Source organism: Crinia signifera, chromosome 4, assembly GCF_055691185.1.
Source record: "Crinia signifera chromosome 4, ASM5569118v1, whole genome shotgun sequence".
NCBI classification, from domain to species: Eukaryota; Metazoa; Chordata; class Amphibia; order Anura; family Myobatrachidae; genus Crinia; species Crinia signifera.
This window is the reverse complement of record NC_139220.1, coordinates 230,792,466-230,808,767: the sequence shown is the minus strand read 5'-3', so window position 1 is coordinate 230,808,767 and position 16,302 is coordinate 230,792,466. Positions and strand designations below refer to the sequence as shown.

Genomic DNA, 16,302 nt, shown 5'->3' with positions numbered 1-16,302 from the left:
TGCATGTGCGCAAACATTGCTGCAGCAACTACACGCTGCTATCTGTTCACACTAGAGTCAATTATTCTTGGAAGCCAGGTAACTGACCAGTATGTGTTTGGAGTTGGGAGAAAATCAGAGCAACCGTAAGAAGCCAACACAAACACAGATTAGGTTCAGTACGTTACCAGACTCAAAATGTTCCAGAAAAATACTATGATGACATTCATACACATATATATATATTTTTTTTCACTCAGATGTGGATGAATGTGCTGATCCAACGACATGTATTAGTGGATCATGTGAGAATTCCCCCGGCAGTTACCAGTGTGAATGCCCACCAGATTTCCAGCTTAACCCTACGCGAGTTGGATGTGTTGGTAAGATCTCATGAATACATGGTAGTTGCACAATGTAAAGACTGACTTTTTGCAGGAATTAATGAATATATTGTATTTACTGATACACATAATTAAGCTGTTGTTCACAATCTTCGTTACCTGAGGCTCACAGCAGAATATATCTATCCAATCATACGTCTTTAGTAGAGCTCTGTGGAGTTCTATTAGAGAGATATTGTGGTATTGAGGCCTCCAGCTTCAGCTTTGACTAAATCCAACCCAGTTATTACTTTTTCTTACTAAATTAAACATGTAAATACACAGATTACTAACTCACTATATCTTTTTATGTAGATATCACAGGCAACGAATACTGTTATGTTTTTCCTGAGAATTAAATTTTAATAATAACATTGATTATCTGTTTTAAAAAGACACTCGTTCTGGCAACTGCTACCTGGAGGTAAAGTCACGGGGAGATAACGGAGACCAGAGCTGCACGAATGAGATCGGTGTAAGTGTGTCCAAGGCTTCGTGCTGTTGCTCACTTGGGAAAGGCTGGGGAACACCATGTGAGCTTTGCCCTTCTGCAAATTCCAGTAAGTATGTTTGTATTTTCATGATATATACATGTGTAATTAGGCACTTTAACTGTCATGCCCCTAACTAGCAACACATTTATCTGCTTGCTGCTACTGTTACTACTTAATACTACTATAAGTACTATTAAGATATAAAAAATAGACCTCTTCATTTACAGCTGATTACAAAACGTTGTGTCCCGGAGGAGAAGGTTTCAGACCAAATCCCATTACTGTTATTTTGGAAGGTAAACTATATACATTTTTTTTTTTTTAAAGTGTCTTTTGGATGATACATTTCAAACTTATCAAAGCCAGTTGTTAATATTATTCCAGCAGGTCATTCATAAGCTATGAACAAACCTACATATATAGGGCCAGATTCACGTTGGCTTGCTAAGCTGCGTAGATTTACTGCTTAGCGAGCCATCTAGCACCGCCCACAAGGTGAGTGAATTCCCGCCACCCTGCAAACATCCCCCCTGCATTGCAAATGAATGTTTAGCACAGGGGTCCTCAAACTTTTTAAATCGGGGGCCAGTTCACTGTCCCTGAGACTGTTGGAGGGCCGGACTTGGGTGTGTATGGCCATTTTTTTCAAACAGAAAGGCGAACGCAGGAGGGTTGTATCGAATATATATATATATATACACACACACACTGTGCAGCATGCACTGTACATCCCCCGCCCCTGTCTGTTGTGGTGGCTGCCGTTACTGTGTACAATTGTACACAGTAACGGCAGCCACCACAACAGACAGGGGATGTACAGGTGCATGCTGAGTGGTGTGTGTGTGTGTGTATATATATATATATATATATATATATATATATATATATATATATATATATATATATATATATATATATATATATATACATATACATATACATATACACATATATATATTATATATCATTTTAAATATGTTAGTATAAAAAAACACACCTCTAACAATAAGAACACATTCAAGAGTAGACTGTGTGCGGACTGGGACACTGTCAGTGTCTGCTCAGTCAGTGCCACTGCTCCCTCCCTGCTGGCTTCTCGTCCGGCTCCTCTCTCCGGATTCAGTAAGCTACTCTCCTCTCTGCAGCCGCAGCGTGTGACGTGATGACGTCACACGCATAGGAGAAGCTTATGCAGGGAGACAGGACGGACCAGCAGACACTGCTGCTTCCCCTGACGTCCCAGGCCACTCCCCCGCCCGTCCATTTGCCAGCCAGCCTGCCCGGCGTCCATCCTCCCAGCAAGTGAGGCAAGTGAGAGTGATTGCCGCTTGGGCAGCGGCAGCCAGGCGGGCCGGATAAAAGTCCTCAGCGGGCCGCATCTGGCCCGCGGGCCGTAGTTTGAGGACCCCTGGTTTAGCATAAACATCCATCTGCAGGGGAGCATACGGCGGCGAAATCTCCGACCATCCAATGTTTTTTTCTTCCCCCTGTGGCATCAGGCTCATAGAACAGGGCGGCCACTGACATCATGCAATGTCAGCTGCCCACCTCGGCAGGCCCCTCTTCATTCACATGGGGACGCCCAGCTTTTCCTGTCATACATTTTAAGGATAGTTTCATAAAACTGCTAAATTTCCACAGATAAGTTTGCAAATAAATGGTAGATATATAGGGGAACACAATGACATTTTTAGCAGTATTAATTTGAAAATAATTATTAGTAGAATCACTGGAAGAAAAACTGTTTTCTTCTTACTGGCTTCATATAATGTGGTTATAAAACCTTTAAAAAAAATAGTGTATTTAAGAAAAGCCCAGTCTGTCAATAAAAAAATCTGTGAGATTCATAATGATACTGTGACACATACTTGTTATGGTGTTTATCAAGCACATAGCATACAGTCTATACAGTCTAAAGCTATAAAGTACAGTACAGTAGAGATGAACAGTACATAAGGTGCCCATACACGCTACAATTGCTGGGTGCGATGAGATGCGCACATCTCATCGCACAGCTCAATAAGTGTATTTGTACTAGATTGCATCTCATTGCATAGCAAAACCGATGCGATGCGATCTAGTCCAAATTGCATACATTAATTGTACTGTGTATGGGCACCTAATACTTTATCTCCATTTTTATTTTTTTTAAACTTCTGTAAACAACTCTCCAACAATTGGGTGTTGAGCGTGCTTCCATAATGCCTATACTTTGTTTTGTAGATATCGATGAATGTCTAGAGTTGCCAGGTTTATGCCAAGGTGGAAAGTGCTTAAACACCTTTGGTAGCTTCCAGTGTATTTGTCCACCTGGCTATTTCCTTAATGAAGACACCCGTGTTTGTGATGGTATGTACAAGTGAAGGTTTTATGTTGTACTTGGGTCACTGTCCGAGGGTGGTTTCTGATGAACATTTATGCAGTTTTTTTTTAAATTGTGAACTCTGCCACAGCTGATTAGAACATCCCTCTAACTGCCAGAGCCACCATAACAAATGTCAGTCCCTTTTCCTTTACTATGGGGGGACGAGGTTTTTACTACTTGTTATTTCCTAATTCCTCAGGACAACACTTCTTCACATTGATTACATCAGTAATATTAAATATAAGTAGAAATTAGCTTTATTCATATTTTATATTATATTTTAAATACATTTAGTAAGAAATGGAATTGGTGTGATGTCCCAATATTTACAGCCTAACTTCGAGCACAGTGTGTTGCACAGTACAAACGTTAGTTAACGCCTTAGTAACCGGTCGGCACTATAAGTTTAAACATTATGGTAGGGCAGTTCTACCTGTTTGGTAATATGTCTTACAGTATACATATGTACATATCATTTTTATTTAAGATGTCAACGAATGTGAGCAGCCTGGAATATGTGGTCCTGGAACCTGTTACAACACTGTTGGAAATTACACATGTATATGCCCACCTGACTATATGCAAGTAAATGGAGGAAACAATTGTATGGGTAAGTGCATCTACTAGAATTATCTATTATAATAGACATAGGCGTGCATTCAATGCGGGTGGCGAGGGGGGTTAAAAGGCAGGGATCGCCGAAAACAAGAGTTCCTCGCCGTTTACCCCCGCGCTGGCCGCTCACCCCATTTGACATCCCGTGGGAATCCTCGCTGTCAGATGCCGGTGAGGATTCCCCAAAACAGCTAATGCACAGAGCCCGCTGTATTTAGCCACAAGTCTCGCTGTTGTAGCGGCCACATACGTCATTTCTCCCTCGCTCCAAAAAGTTGGTGAGGGAGAAACGGCGTATGCAGGTGTGACAGCGAGCAGTCAGCCCTGAATACTGTCCATAAAGTTAGAACATAAACAATTTGGTACAACCACTCATCTCTTGACTCGCCAGTTCATCGGCAGGTAACTTCTTTATTTTTCGACTTTTTCGTTTTTATAACTGTAGACAAATTAATTGTCACTTGACTGATATATTGGACATTGGATTATTTAACTGCAGAACATGAAGTGATTTATATATACTTTATATGTAGACATGAGGAGGAGTCTGTGCTTCAGGAATTATTATGCCGACAATCAAACTTGCGATGGAGAATTGTTTTACAACATGACAAAAAAAATGTGCTGCTGCTCGTACAATATTGGGCGTGCATGGAATAGACCCTGCGAGGAATGTCCTTTACCAACTACTGGTGAGTGCAAACATATTCTATAGCTCACACATGTAATTATTATTATTATCAGGGGGTATTAAAGTGGACCCAGGGTTTTCATATAATTTCTGTTATTTATTTTATCACGATTTTCCTTGCAGATGAATTTGCTGCCCTGTGTGGAAGCGCTCGGCCCGGCTTTGTCATTGACATATACACAGGACTGCCAGTTGGTAGGTATTATATTTGTTGCGTGTATCTTGTATTGTTGACTGGAGATAACACAATGATGTCTTCCTTTCTCCTCAGATATTGATGAATGCAGAGAAATCCCCGGGGTTTGTGAAAATGGCGTTTGCATAAACATGGTGGGGAGCTTCCGATGCGAATGCCCAATGGGATTTGTCTACAATGACAAGTTACTGGTCTGTGAAGGTAAGGAGACGTAGAAATGTGCTTTTCAAACAGAACAGCAAAATGTCTCTTCAAAAATGGCTGACGAGAAACATTGCCAAAATCTTGACATGCGCATAAATACTGAAGACACAGCTTTTGCACCAATCATAAACATCATAAATATATCTTCTTTCTTCTCTAAGGAGGCTGCTCTGCAAGGAATTTGTTATTAAACAAGTTGTCTTTTAGGGTCTCGGTTACAAGCAGCTTGAAAAAGACATTGTTAAAATACAAATGACATACTTACATATTATGTATCTGACTGGAAGTATGAAGCTTTACAAACAAACTAGTGGTGCATTACACTATGCTGAAAAGATACAGTCCAGTTTGCATTCTTTTTCTAAGGGGGTATTGAATCCTGGGTCACGGCTGTCGAGCTGGCCCTACAGTTGTGACCCTGTCCCATCCTTGGACTGCTCGACTGAGAATTTGCAGGTGGGATTCAATGTCCCGCCTGCCACGGGACGAGAAGGAGGCGTGGCCACTAGCTGCGGCCGGGAAGAGGCGAGCTGCAGCCGAGAGCTTGTCACTTCCCGGCCGTTCTTAACAGAACGAGTCTGACTGCTTATGAAGTTGGGCTTGTTCTGCCGAGATCCCCTGTTCAATTCTGTCAGGGAAGACAGCATTGAATAGGGCTCTGCAGCCATCTCCCCCATCGGGAGATGGCTGCGGGGGATTGAATACGTCCCCTAGATCTTGAAAAGTTTTGCCCAACATACTATACTAGTAATAACTTTCATGATTTAGTGTAAAAGAGCATACTATCCAGGCAAGTCTCTCTCAGTGCAGAACACCACAAAGGGTGCTGGAAGGTACAGTCTCTATAGTCAATGTAAGCACAGTGGTTTTTTTTTAGCAAAGCCTTCCAGCGTATTGCCTATTTCCAGCACACCAACATCCATTTAGCTGTAAAAATCTGAATTTAAAATGGAAAGATCCCATGCTGTAAATAAACCGGTAGCACATTTGCCAATATGTAAACACGGCAGAAGCGTACAAGGGTTAATAGTGCCATTCATAATATCTCGGTAGAGACAGAGCGGCACTCACGGAGGAAAGTGGGGGGAAAATGCTGGAACTGTGAAAGCAAACAGGACTCCAAAGGTGGATAAACAGGATATTTATCCCACAGAAGCTTTTGATGCAGCTGAATACAGAACATATTAGAACTTCACTGCACAACAGCAGCTATGGGTCAAAGTTTTTCTCTTGGCCGCGTGCCTGAGTATGATCTCAGATTATTGCAGTTTAGCTGCTCTTTCCTAACCATGGGCCCGATTCAGACATGCTTGCTAGGCTGCATATATTCGCTGGCCTGGTGAGCATGTAGATGCTGCCCCGACAAACGCACGGCCAACCAACCCCCTTCCGTCTAGCAAATCCCCCCCGACACACATCGCATGTGTCCACACAAAGGAGAAACTCATTTGATGTTTACTCATCATCCAATTATTTCTCCTCTCTTCAATGATATAAGTAAGCATGGACTTACTTTTATCTTGTGTGAATTGGGCCTGGCGCTGGCATGTGACATTATCCCCCCCCCTAAGTAGGCAGGGGTAAGCCTCTGTTCGCAGTTGTCCGCCCAGTGTTTCAAAGGGCACGCCCACAGTTTTTGTGGGCGTGCCCATGAAACATTGGGCAGACCCCAGTGACCGCCCCCGCCTGTCAATCATTTGCCCCGAGTGTATGCACATACTGTACACACACCTCCACCATCGATTCGCTGCTCAATTAGCACGTCTGAATCGGCCTCAATATGTATATAGGAGGCATATTTCTATGAACAATCAATGTAAATGTGTCTCAGGTTTTTGGGATATATTTCTTGTGGACAGGATAATAATAATTTATCGCTGATATGTTTGTTGTGTTTTGCAGACATTGATGAGTGCCAGAATGGATTTGTATGCCATAAGAATGCAGACTGTGTTAATACAGCAGGGAGCTACCGCTGTGACTGCAAACCTGGCTACAAGTTTACATCAACAGGACAATGCATTGGTGAGACATTATGTAACACATGGCTCACACTGTACTGGGCATACTTGTCTTCAGCTCAGATCACTGCAACCCCTGGGGCAATATTATTTCACTAAATGTATTCTGAGATGTCCGCTATGAATTCAGGGTTTTTTATTTTTTTCTATTTTAGTGTGTTTTTTAGTTGTGCCTTTTTTCCACATGATAGACTTCCACATTTTACTTATAACCATTTTTTTCTCACAGTTCATAACAAATGATAACAACAGGGCAAAGTAAGTATTGTTGGAAAATGAAATGTGATCCTTTGTTCTGTCACACAAGCTGATGACATAGATGATAGCTACTTTTTTATGCTGCCAATGTTTATTTTTGGACCCTTCACCATTGAAACCACACTTCTAGCAGTGTTTGCAATTATGCCGGTATTGTAGCGTTTCCACTATACATTTGTTATAATCATCAAAGACCATTATATTGTAACCAGCACATCACTGCAGTCACACCGATTGCGACCCCTCTCTGGATTTGACCCATGGCTGGGGGGCATGATAGTTCACCAAAAATCTGCACAGAAAATAATGGTTGAAACTAATTTGCATAAGGGGATGTGGTCACATCATCCCTGGTTAGACCACACCCCCATGAGCTAGGTCTGTAACCTGTGAAAGTATACACAGGCTGGTATCTGGATGATACATCAACATTGTAATGTCGATAGTCAATGGTTCAACACCATACGGTCAAAATGCATTAGGTCGACAGGTACAAAAGGTTGACATAGAGAAAAAGATGACAGATGAAACTTCGGCCATGCTAAATGTCAGCAGGAACAAAAGGTTGACATGACAATGGTTGACACAAATAGTCAACCCCCTTTTTTTTTTTGAGGGGTTTTCACAAGTTTTCTCAAAACTTGGTTTATTTACACTCCATGTGTACATGTATTGGGAATAGTAACCTGTAGTGAGCGACACGAGCCGTCATGCCTGGACCATGTCAAGCAAAGCGAGCATGTGATGGTAGATATTTGCGCTGATAACGGTAAAAAAAAAACGGTCAAAAAGAAAAGAAAAAAAAAGGAATTCACATAACGACCGTTGTCATGTCAACTTTTTGTACCTGTCGATCTTAAGCACTGTCGACCTATTGTACCTGTCAACCATTTAGTGATGACCCATTGACTATCTACCATAACATTGTCAATCCTTTGATCCACAACCACAGAGCCTTTGTCTGATCTATCCTTCCCTTTAATCAAGTACAAAAAGAACACACTCGGTGGGCCTTGCCTTTTTGCAGATTATATGTTTCTTATTAAGTAGTGGGCCCTGGACCTACCTACAGTTTGAAATGAGCTGTCATCAGTTCTTGATTTATTATTGCTTTGGGGGATCTGCTCTTTCACACCACTGTGTAATCAGAAAATAAAACCCAAAAGATGAAAATCCCTGGCAGTAGGATTCTCCTACCTGGCCAGAAGATCACTCCCGCCCCAACACAAGAGAAGAAATAAAAAGTAAATGTTGGGCTCTTCTCCCAGATCTCTGAGCACATGACTCAGGTTTAACTAGATTCAAAAACTGAGAACATTTAGAGAACAATTTTCCAAACCTACAATAGTAAGATTTGCTATCAGCCTTAAAGAAAAAATCTAGTACGTTGCCTGGAGGATATACTCCATTTCACTTTTTGCTCCATCTCTGTAAAGTGGTGACTTTATATTACCAGAACTTTCTCTTTTTACGAGGAAGTCTGTTTTCCTGGGCTTTCTCCTTTGCTATCGTGAACACCCTTTGTCTATAGGGTGTTGATATATACTTTGTTAGAAATACTCTGAGGTGGTTGTATAAAGATGTTTACAGTTTCTCTCACAACTGCTATTGTAACTCGCCCAGTGGAACAGGAAAGCTCATGAGATATCAGATGTGAAGAACAATATCAGTGATCACGCTGGCAGGTCCTACACCTTCCTGTCATTCTCCTCTTACTGATCTGATAAGTGTTCAGGGAACCAACCTGACTGGCTCTCATGGAGTTTGCCCTCATTACAGGAAACACCTGATACCGAACATCCCAGTTATGTGAAATTTCATTAAGTTGGGTGCAAGCAGGGGTGACATTCTGATTTGTAAGGTAGCAGGTCTCTATAAACAATCACATGCAAAACCTGACATCGAATAGGACTTTTTGCTGTATTGTCAGGCCAAGATGGAAATCCCTTTAAGGTATAAGCCACTAACAAAATACAGCTGGAGGAGTAACGTGATCCACATTCATTTCTTTTAGGATTTGAAGCAAATGGAGCAGACCAGCACTTATGTTTAGTAATTCTAATGCTGCTGCAGACTAGTAGTAGCTTAGATTTTACCTATATGAGATATATTAATATCTTTACTAGTATGTGTTTCAACCAGGACATGTGTTTTTCACAATTACAAGAACAGTTCAGTATACAGAAGTGTCCACAGGCATCTGTCCTCCATGCGATACATAAAGCATGAGTGCCGTATGACTCTGTAGAACTGGGTGCCTTTGCGTGCAACTTTTTCCTGTGAAATGCATCTTATTTGTAAAACTGAGGATGCAGAATCAGCTTCTGCTGATTAAAAACATATGAAGCATGTCCATATTCTGTGTGACCACGTCTGCATCTGCAAACATCAGTCACCTATACGTATCAGCAGACCAACATTTCTGAGACCCAAACCTGCCAATTCTCTAGAAACAAGAGACTCCAAATGGTCACTCAGGATGTTCCAGTTATGGGATGTTCTTCAGTAAAATGGCTGCCTCCTTTTTGAATGTGACAATTGCCCTGTTATAGAACTTTTGCAGCGCGTAATCATTGTCCCGTATAGAGAAAAATGTTGTTCATTGCTCTGAGCTACAGAGTATCTATTGGTTACTGTAAGGACCACACTGAAATGACTGATCGATATGATGCCTCTAGACTCTGCTTGATGCTTATAGTGCTATGAGAATTGATATTGAAGACTTTGTAGTGATCAGTAGAGCACAGTACTGACATCTGGTCAAATACAAAGAGGCTGCATTGATCCTGATCTGCGATCTTACTTTCGGTGACCCAAAAGCAGCAGTATGGTCATTGTGCATGGGCGGCAACGGCTTCTGTTCTACAAAGGACATGTCTCCCGATGCAGACTTCCTGGACCCGCAAGCCTGGAATATACAGCTGCCTGCATAACCTGTAGGTTACTTAGATGACCAATATGCATGCAAGTAATCCTATGCTTTGTCTTTGGACACCGCAACGCATCACAGACACCGACGGGGAGCATCTATTTACACGTGCTCCTAATATTGCAAAAGCTTTTCAGAGAGTTATACAGAGCCTGTCCATTTTCTATCACAGTAATAGGCAAAGGCTTGAAGGAAGCAATGAAGTGTTGCTTTTGGCCCAAGGTTTCCACTTCGAATTATATTTATTTAAAAAAAAACACCTCACATGTGGTCCTTGGACCATTTTAGGAGCATAACTGTTTCTTTATTGCTTGACCAAAACATGAAGGAACTACAAGTATCCCCTTGTAATCAGCATTTCTGTTCTCATTATTGAAGAGATGTGGGATTGTAAACACTTTGATTGTAGAAATCCGTTTTGTTTAAAAGCAGGAAACATGGCATCCACTGACAAATGTAATCAGTGTGCTCATAGTCTCACTGACTCCATGGGTGTATGGTAATAGATGGCATCGATGTTATTTTCTGTCTTGCACATGTCGGCATGTTGTTAATCATACAGAGCTGTTTCATTGTCTTTTTCCTTCTATCTTATAAGATCGCAATGAGTGTCAAGAAATTCCAAACGTTTGCAGCCACGGAGTATGCAATGACAAGGTCGGAGGATATTTCTGCGTATGCCACAATGGATTTAAAACAAACGATGATCAGACCATGTGTCTGGGTGGGTAATTTCTTTGACGTGTTTGGTATATATTCCTACTTCAAATAGCTAGATACAGAGAGCAATGGCTAACTCTACCTCGATCAAGCTCCTCTGAACTGCTTGATGGTCATTTTATTGTCTTCTGCATTCGCCTTACTACTAGTGATTAACCTGCCAGTATATTTTTTTAGTGAGGGAGGAAACTGGGGTGACCAGAGGAACACACAAAAACTGTCCTGATCAGTTATTACTAATGACCCTAGTGCTGAGAAGCACCAATACTGGTGGCACAGGAGTGGGGGCCACTATTTACCCGGGTCTGAGATGCTGGAGGGACCCAGTGTGGGCTCGGGTATGAAGACACCCCCCCCCCCCATCCTCCTGAGTATGTCTATACGTAAGGACGGACCATCGTCCTAGTAATATCTTCAGGAAGATGGCACCTGCACGTTGAAAGCAAAGACTTCGCTGTCTAGTGCACATGCATCATATTCCCAAAAACACACTCCTGTCCTCCTCATCCCCTGTGGAGAAGTGGTCCTGCAATTATTTATCTATTACATTCAACTATGTTTATGGGGTGTGGAAACTCCCCATTTTCAGGCCACACCTCCCCGTTCATTACCAGAACCTGCATGGATTTAACGCCCCTGACACTAGCTGCTACTCCCCATACACTCCAGAGGGTGTCAGCTTTTATCACCGTGCTCATTTTACATATGTAGATTTTAAACCGTCAATTATAAATAAAAATATGTATCTTTTTTTCTTCTTGCAGATATTAATGAGTGTGAAAGAGATCCTTGTGGGAATGGGACATGTAGGAACACAATCGGGTCTTACAACTGCCGCTGCCATGATGGATTCATTCTGTCTCCCAATAATGACTGTATCGGTAAGTTACTGGTCAAAGTGTTATCCAGTCAGCTGACTGATATAGAACTTAGGAAGGATGGAGCCATTGTGATGGAAGTCCATGTTTCTCCTGATTTGTTACATTAACATTATACTTCCAGTTTGTACATTTGTGATCCCAGAGCTGCTCTGCTTGGCCTACTAACGGCCATTTGTTTTTGCACTTTTTCAAAGTGCCAGTAGTTTTGATAAATGATGAACACAGAAAATGTACAAGTGTTATCGTGATCACTAACTTATACTCTAGTAATGTACATAGAGCCATGTTAATAAATACATTATTCGTTACTGAACTGTATTTTAGGCAAATGCATATATTAAAATAGATATGACTTGTTGTTTAACAACAAGATTTAATTGCATTTACCACATTAGTGAGCTTGCTGTGAAGCTCAGGAGCAGAAGCTTGTCAAAATGAGCAATTGTTGCCATGTCACGATGGGAGAATGAACGGTACTTGTTTCCTAGCACGGCGCCCATCGCATTGCATACCATAAGCCTTACAATGGTATGCGATGCGATGCAATGTTACGCGATGGCACCCGATGTTATACAATTTAAAATCGTATACCATCGCATTGTATGCCATATACAATGGTATACGATTTTAAATTGTATAAGCACCCTAATGGGGGTTTTCAATGTTAAATGGCCCCCCTATAAGATTATTAATTGTATAAGCACTGTAATGGGTGCTTACAATGTTAAAAGCACCCCCACGCCACCCCCAGTATCAACGCCAACCCGAAGCGTGGCGAGCACAGAGAGCCCCCGAGGGGGGCGGTACGCGTCCTCCGACCTTTTCATACCCCCACTATCCACGTCGGTGTGGAGTTGATTTTAGATAGTGTGGCGAAGCGCAGCGAGCCATCGATCCCGAAGCATGGCGAGCGCAGTGAGCCCCTTGAGGGGACGCGTAATAGCCCACGCTTTGGGCTCGCTGCGCTCGTCATACTATCTAAATTCAACTCCACGCCGACGTGGATAGTGGGGGTATGAAAAGGTTAGAGGACGCGTACCGCCGCCCCTCGCTGCGCTCGCCACGCTTCGGGTTGGCGTTCATAGTGGGGGTGGCGTGGTGGTGCATTTAACATTGTAAGCACCCGTTAGGGTGCTTATACAATTAAAAATCGTATAGGGGAGCCAAAATTGCATCGCATGCGGCTATATGGCATGTGATGCGATACAATGCATAAGATGCCATACGATTGAAAATCGTGGGCACCGTGCTAGGAAACATGTACCGAATGAACACCTCTAGTTCGGATAGCACTAGAACACCCCTTCTATATAAAATATTACTAGTAGTGCCGAATGCAAATGGTATATACACAGCAGAGGGAGACTGTCCTACTTAAATTGTTTGGAGGCATGCTCAGCCTGCAGCAGAGCCAATCTATTAACCAATCAGCAGTTAAAGGGTTACAGACGGCGCAGTGGTAGAGTGATCATGTTCTAGGCAGGGATAGCTTCCCTCTTCTCCCCAGTCTAGCCAATATTTGTTTCCGCCTACACTCTATGTTCTCTTTGAAGGTGTTCCAAATATTAATTAGAAGGAAATGTCCCATTGTAATGTTTTTGGATAATATAATTCTCCCATAAAAATCATAATGACAAATAGGGTTCTAAGTTCTTACTTGCTCTTCTTCTTTTTTTTTTTTATCAAATCAAAGTTTTCACCATCAACATAAAGATATTGTACGGTCTGCTGAATATACCATGTTGTTGCTGCAGGATGTAATTCATCACATAAGGAAAGGAAATAAAAAGAAATGCGTACCTTAGACTAGTTGAAACTCCTACTGCTCTTTCTGTAGGATTCCCAACATGTAATCTTCCATTTGTTTTAAATAACTTTTTATGATGTGTTCGGTTTACAGATATAGACGAATGTGCCACCCTGAATGGGCAGTTATGTAGGAACGGACAGTGCGTCAATATCATCGGGTCTTTCCAGTGCGTCTGTAATGAGGGATTTGAGATGGCATCCGATGGAAGAACATGTCTTGGTAAGTATTGGAAATGGTTATTTCTTCCCTCCTGCTTAATTTCCACATTCTGACAATGTCAGCATTTCTCCTACCGACATTCTGAGAATGTTGGTTCAACATTATGAATGTTGACATACATTGTTATTGTTGACGTTTCGACCACATCTGCAAATGATGGTAGTCATTGTCCACATCACACTTGTCAACATTATGAATGTCAACATTTCAACCTTTTAAATGACATCCAGAAGCAACTCAATTGAGCTCTTAAGTGTGAGGTGCGTGTACTAAGTAGGAATTATCGGCCTGAGAAACTATATATATGCAATTACTAAATTATTTAATTATGTGACTGTAATGGATACATATTTCAAATTCATTTGTACACAATTATTAAATATTTGCAAATTTTAATTTCTTTAGTGGCTTCATATTTATTATAATCATAGCTCACAACAGTAAGGTAATTATTGACTTATAGAGGTTAAAGAGAATTTTTCTTAGTAGATTGTATATAGCTGTATAGTAACTGGAAATAATATAAATAAAAAAAACATAATTAGGTTACAGTATGTTTCACATGTAACAAAAACAATTCTAAACATTAAACTTTAAAATAAAAACTCTCTTGGGATCTAGTAGGATCTTTTCAAATTTGTTCTTAAAGGTAATTTGCATTTGTGATATAGAAACTGTATAATGTTGCTGTGGAAGGAATTCAGTTAGGCGTGGGATTTGCTGCACAGGGAATAGCTTTTGGTTTCATGCCCAAATGTATTATTTAATCTGCATTTTCCTATTTTGGCAATCCATGAATGAACACGCGCTAACCCATAGATTCTGTGCAAAGTGCTGGAATCTATGCGTTTTCCCACATGTTAAATGCATAGTCTGCACTTTATTGCAGATTTTATCTTGCAGCTCCTGAGGTTACAATGAAAAAAATCCAATCTCTGCAGTTGAGCATGCTGGGTTTCTACACCCTCTCCAGCTTAGCATGCTGGGTTCCTGCAGCCCCTGCGGCTTAGCATGCTGGGTTCCTGCAGCCCCTGCGGCTTAGCATGCTGGGTTCCTGCATACTCTGTGGCTTAGCATGCTGAGTTCCTATACCCTATGCAGCTTAGTTTAGCATGTTATGTTCCTGCACTCTCTGCAGCTTAGCAGGCTATATTCCTGCACCCTCTGCAGCTTAGCATGCTGGGTTCCTGCACCCCCTGCGGCTTAGCATGCTGGGTTCCTGCATCCTCTGTGGCTTAGCATGCTGAGTTCCTATACCCTATGCAGCTTAGTTTAGCATGTTATGTTCCTGCACTCTCTGCAGCTTAGCAGGCTATATTCCTGCACCCTCTGCAGCTTAGCATGGTGGGTTTCTGCATCCTCTGTGGCTTAGCATGCTTTGTCCCTTCAGCCTCTGTGGCTTAGCATGCAGGGTTCCTGCACCCTCTGTGGCTTAGCATGCTTTATTTCTGCAACCTCTGTGGCTTAGCATGCTGGGATCCTGCACCCTCTGTGGCTTAGCATGCTTTGTTTCTGCAACCTCTGAGTCATAAGCATGCTTTATTCCTGCGACCTCTGTGGCTTACCATGCTGAGTTCCTACAACCTCTGAAGCTCAGCATGCTGGGTTCCTGCACCCTCTTCAGCTTAGCATGCTTTGTTTCTGCAACCTCTGCAGCTTAGCATGCTGGGTTACTGCACCCTCTGCAGCATAAGCATGCTTTGTTCCTGCGACCTCTGTGGCTTAGCATGCTGGGTTCCTGCACCCTCTGTATTCTAGCATGCTGGGTTCCTGCACTCTCTGCATCTTAGGATGCTGGGTTTCTGCACCCCCTGCAGCTTAGCATGCTTGGTTCCTATACCCTATGGAGCTTAGCTGAGCATGTTATGTTCCTGTACTTTCTGTAGCTTAGCAGGCTATATTTCTGAACCCTCTGCAGCTTAGCATGCTGGGTTTCTGCACCCTCTGCAGTTTAGCATGCTGGGTTCTTGCACCCTCTGTGGCTTAGCATGCTTTGTTACTTCAGCCTCTGTGGCTTAGCATGCTGGGTTTCTGCACCCCCTGGAGTTTAGCATGCTGGGTTCCTGCACCCTCTGTGGCTTAGCATCCTTTGTTCCTGCGACCTCTGCAGTTTCGCATGCTGATTTCCTGCACCCTCTGCGGCATAAGCATGCTTTGTTCCTGCGACCTCTGTGGCTTAGCATGCTGAGGTCCTGCAACCTCTGAAGCTTAGCACCCTGGGTTCCTGGACCCTCTGCAGCTTAGCATGCTTTGTTTCTGCAACTTCTGCAGCTTAGCATTCTGATTTCCAGCACCCTCTGCGGCATAAGCATACTTTGTTCCTGCGACCTCTGTGGCTTAGCTTGCTGAGTTCCTGCAACCTCTAAAGCTTAGCATACTGGGTTCCTGCACCCTCTGCATTTTAGCATGCTGGATTTTCGCATTCTCAGCATCTTGGGATGCTGGGTTCCTGTACCCACTGCAGCTTGAAATTCTTTGTTTCTGCTACCTCTGCAGCTTAGCATGCTGGGCTCCTGCACCCTCTGCAGCTTAGCTTA

The 16,302-nt window shown here is 42.4% G+C and overlaps 1 protein-coding gene across 4 annotated transcripts in view; it reads left to right on the top strand.

Annotated features, from left to right (window-relative positions):
• The window catches only part of FBN1 (fibrillin 1), a 228,663-nt gene that overhangs the window by 189,311 nt on the left and 23,050 nt on the right, over nucleotides 1-16,302 (top strand). For all 4 annotated transcript variants that reach the window (XM_083183937.1, XM_083183934.1, XM_083183935.1 and 1 more), the window contains 12 exons: nucleotides 240-362; nucleotides 758-922; nucleotides 1,084-1,152; nucleotides 3,080-3,205; nucleotides 3,709-3,831; nucleotides 4,370-4,528; nucleotides 4,651-4,722; nucleotides 4,799-4,924; nucleotides 6,830-6,952; nucleotides 10,734-10,859; nucleotides 11,620-11,736; nucleotides 13,637-13,765. In XM_083183937.1, the coding sequence (XP_083040063.1) occupies nucleotides 240-362; nucleotides 758-922; nucleotides 1,084-1,152; nucleotides 3,080-3,205; nucleotides 3,709-3,831; nucleotides 4,370-4,528; nucleotides 4,651-4,722; nucleotides 4,799-4,924; nucleotides 6,830-6,952; nucleotides 10,734-10,859; nucleotides 11,620-11,736; nucleotides 13,637-13,765 (1,458 nt within the window). The remainder of the gene's footprint in view (nucleotides 1-239; nucleotides 363-757; nucleotides 923-1,083; nucleotides 1,153-3,079; nucleotides 3,206-3,708; nucleotides 3,832-4,369; nucleotides 4,529-4,650; nucleotides 4,723-4,798; nucleotides 4,925-6,829; nucleotides 6,953-10,733; nucleotides 10,860-11,619; nucleotides 11,737-13,636; nucleotides 13,766-16,302) is intronic.